At 43.8% G+C, this 1,723-nt stretch overlaps 1 protein-coding gene across 1 annotated transcript; it reads right to left on the bottom strand.

Annotated features, from left to right (window-relative positions):
* Positions 1-344: 344 nt before the first annotated feature.
* LOC136976349 (E3 ubiquitin-protein ligase Siah1-like) lies at positions 345-1,223 on the bottom strand. Its single transcript, XM_067271595.1, has one exon. The coding sequence runs from the start codon at positions 1,221-1,223 to the stop codon at positions 345-347; it is 879 nt and encodes a 292-aa protein (XP_067127696.1).
* Between the last annotated feature and the right edge of the window lie 500 nt (positions 1,224-1,723).

Raw genomic sequence — 1,723 nt, 5'->3', positions numbered from 1 at the left:
GAGTTCAATTTTCTGCGGGTTCTTTCGATCGCATATCGGACCGTTTCTGTATCCACTTCTCTTTTCACCGATTCATGGGATGTCGAAGTAGAAACAAACGGCTCCCACTCATCATCCCAATTATCGGGGCCGTCTCCTTCTCCGATTGAACTATGGATCTGGATTGGTCCCGTCGCCATTCGGTCTGGGTAAAATACAGAAAGAGACAGTCAAAATAAACTTGAGGGAATCATGATTACCGATATATACATATACATTTCAAGGACTATGACCATAATCATTTTCTCATAGGAAACCTTTTTCCTCCCTTTTGTTTTTGTTTTATAGTGGACCGATCTGTATCATTAAATATCTTCTTCCTCCTGATTCACAGTCAAACTGTTCCTTTCCGTCTGTGTTGGGCGTATAAATACTGCCATCGACAAGATGCGATTCACTAAAAGCTGTTTAACTGTGGGTGCGCGGATAGTCATACAATCCCCGTTTTTTGTGATTTGGTTTATGTCTCCTGCGACGTCTCTGGGAATAGACTCCCAAATCAATGTCTTTCCTCTTCCATTCACCTCTATCCGTCCTTTGAAATGAGTTGCTTCATCCCGGTGTCCTACCAATCGGACGAGGAGATGAAGTAGGTAAAAATCATCCTCTGTTTCGGTTTTGATGATTTGGATTATAAAATGATGTCGGTAGCAGGTCGTTCTGGTAGTCCAAGCCAAACGTTGAGGCAAGTCCAGACCGAGTAATGCCATGTAAACGGTATGATTGTTCAAATGAATCACTCGGGGGTGCTTGTCTACTACGTGAGGGATAACCTGGTGATGGGTTCCCTCCCAATGGCAGCCTGAGCTGAGCGACGGACAGGCGCAAGTTCGAAAAGCGCACCGTCTCTCATGCTTTCGTCTATCCCTGAGAGCCAAAATCTCTTGACAACCATTGTCTCTAAATTTACAAGGGAGCGCCAGCATCTCCGCCACCTGATCCAGTAGGAAATTCCTGTTGTCCCTCATCCATCCCCTGCAGGTGGGGCATCTTTGAACCCGTGTCCTGCATTCTGCACATACAACGTGTCCCGTGGAGCATTGATAGACCGGAGGTCTAATGTATTCATAACAAACCGGGCATTGGAAGAGGGTCATCAACGCCGGATCTGTTGACGAAGATGGAGGAATAGCCTGAGTGACTCCAGACACCTCCCGACATTCGGTTGATTCCTGTCCCTCCATTCTTTTATTTATTTATTTTTCTAAAAAAAAACAGAAAAGAAAGGGAATAAGTTATTAATATAATATTCTGGATAGTGTAAAGTTTGAGGAGATTAAGTCCCTTATTTTGCTGGGTGACACAGATATCTCTCAGCTTCTTGATTATAATCGTCTCGTTTGTATCGGCAAAGTTTCTATTCCGGGGAGGGGTATCATATTTCCCTCTCGTACGGCCGGAACGAAGATCTTTTCCACTGATGTGTTGTTTACCTGTAATTGATCGGTTCTGCTCGGAATCAAAGTCAATTCTACCAACTCAGTTGGCGTTGCTTCTTGACGTTCTCTCGGTCTGGAAAAAGAGGTCGCTTTTCTCTCTTTCCATCTCTTTATTCGGCGTATGCGATTTCGACAACGCCAAACGGTTACGAGACCTATAATAACTGCTATTATAGTAACGATAACGACTATATTCCAATTTAATAACGGATGATTGTAAGCCTCCAACGAATTTTGAAAGACAT

The sequence above is a fragment of the Centruroides vittatus genome, unplaced genomic scaffold (assembly GCF_030686945.1).
Source record: "Centruroides vittatus isolate TY-2023 unplaced genomic scaffold, ASM3068694v2 contig_4, whole genome shotgun sequence".
Lineage (NCBI taxonomy): Eukaryota > Metazoa > Arthropoda > Arachnida > Scorpiones > Buthidae > Centruroides > Centruroides vittatus.
The sequence above is the reverse complement of the archived record's forward strand: the minus strand, read 5'-3'. Positions and strand labels throughout refer to the sequence as shown.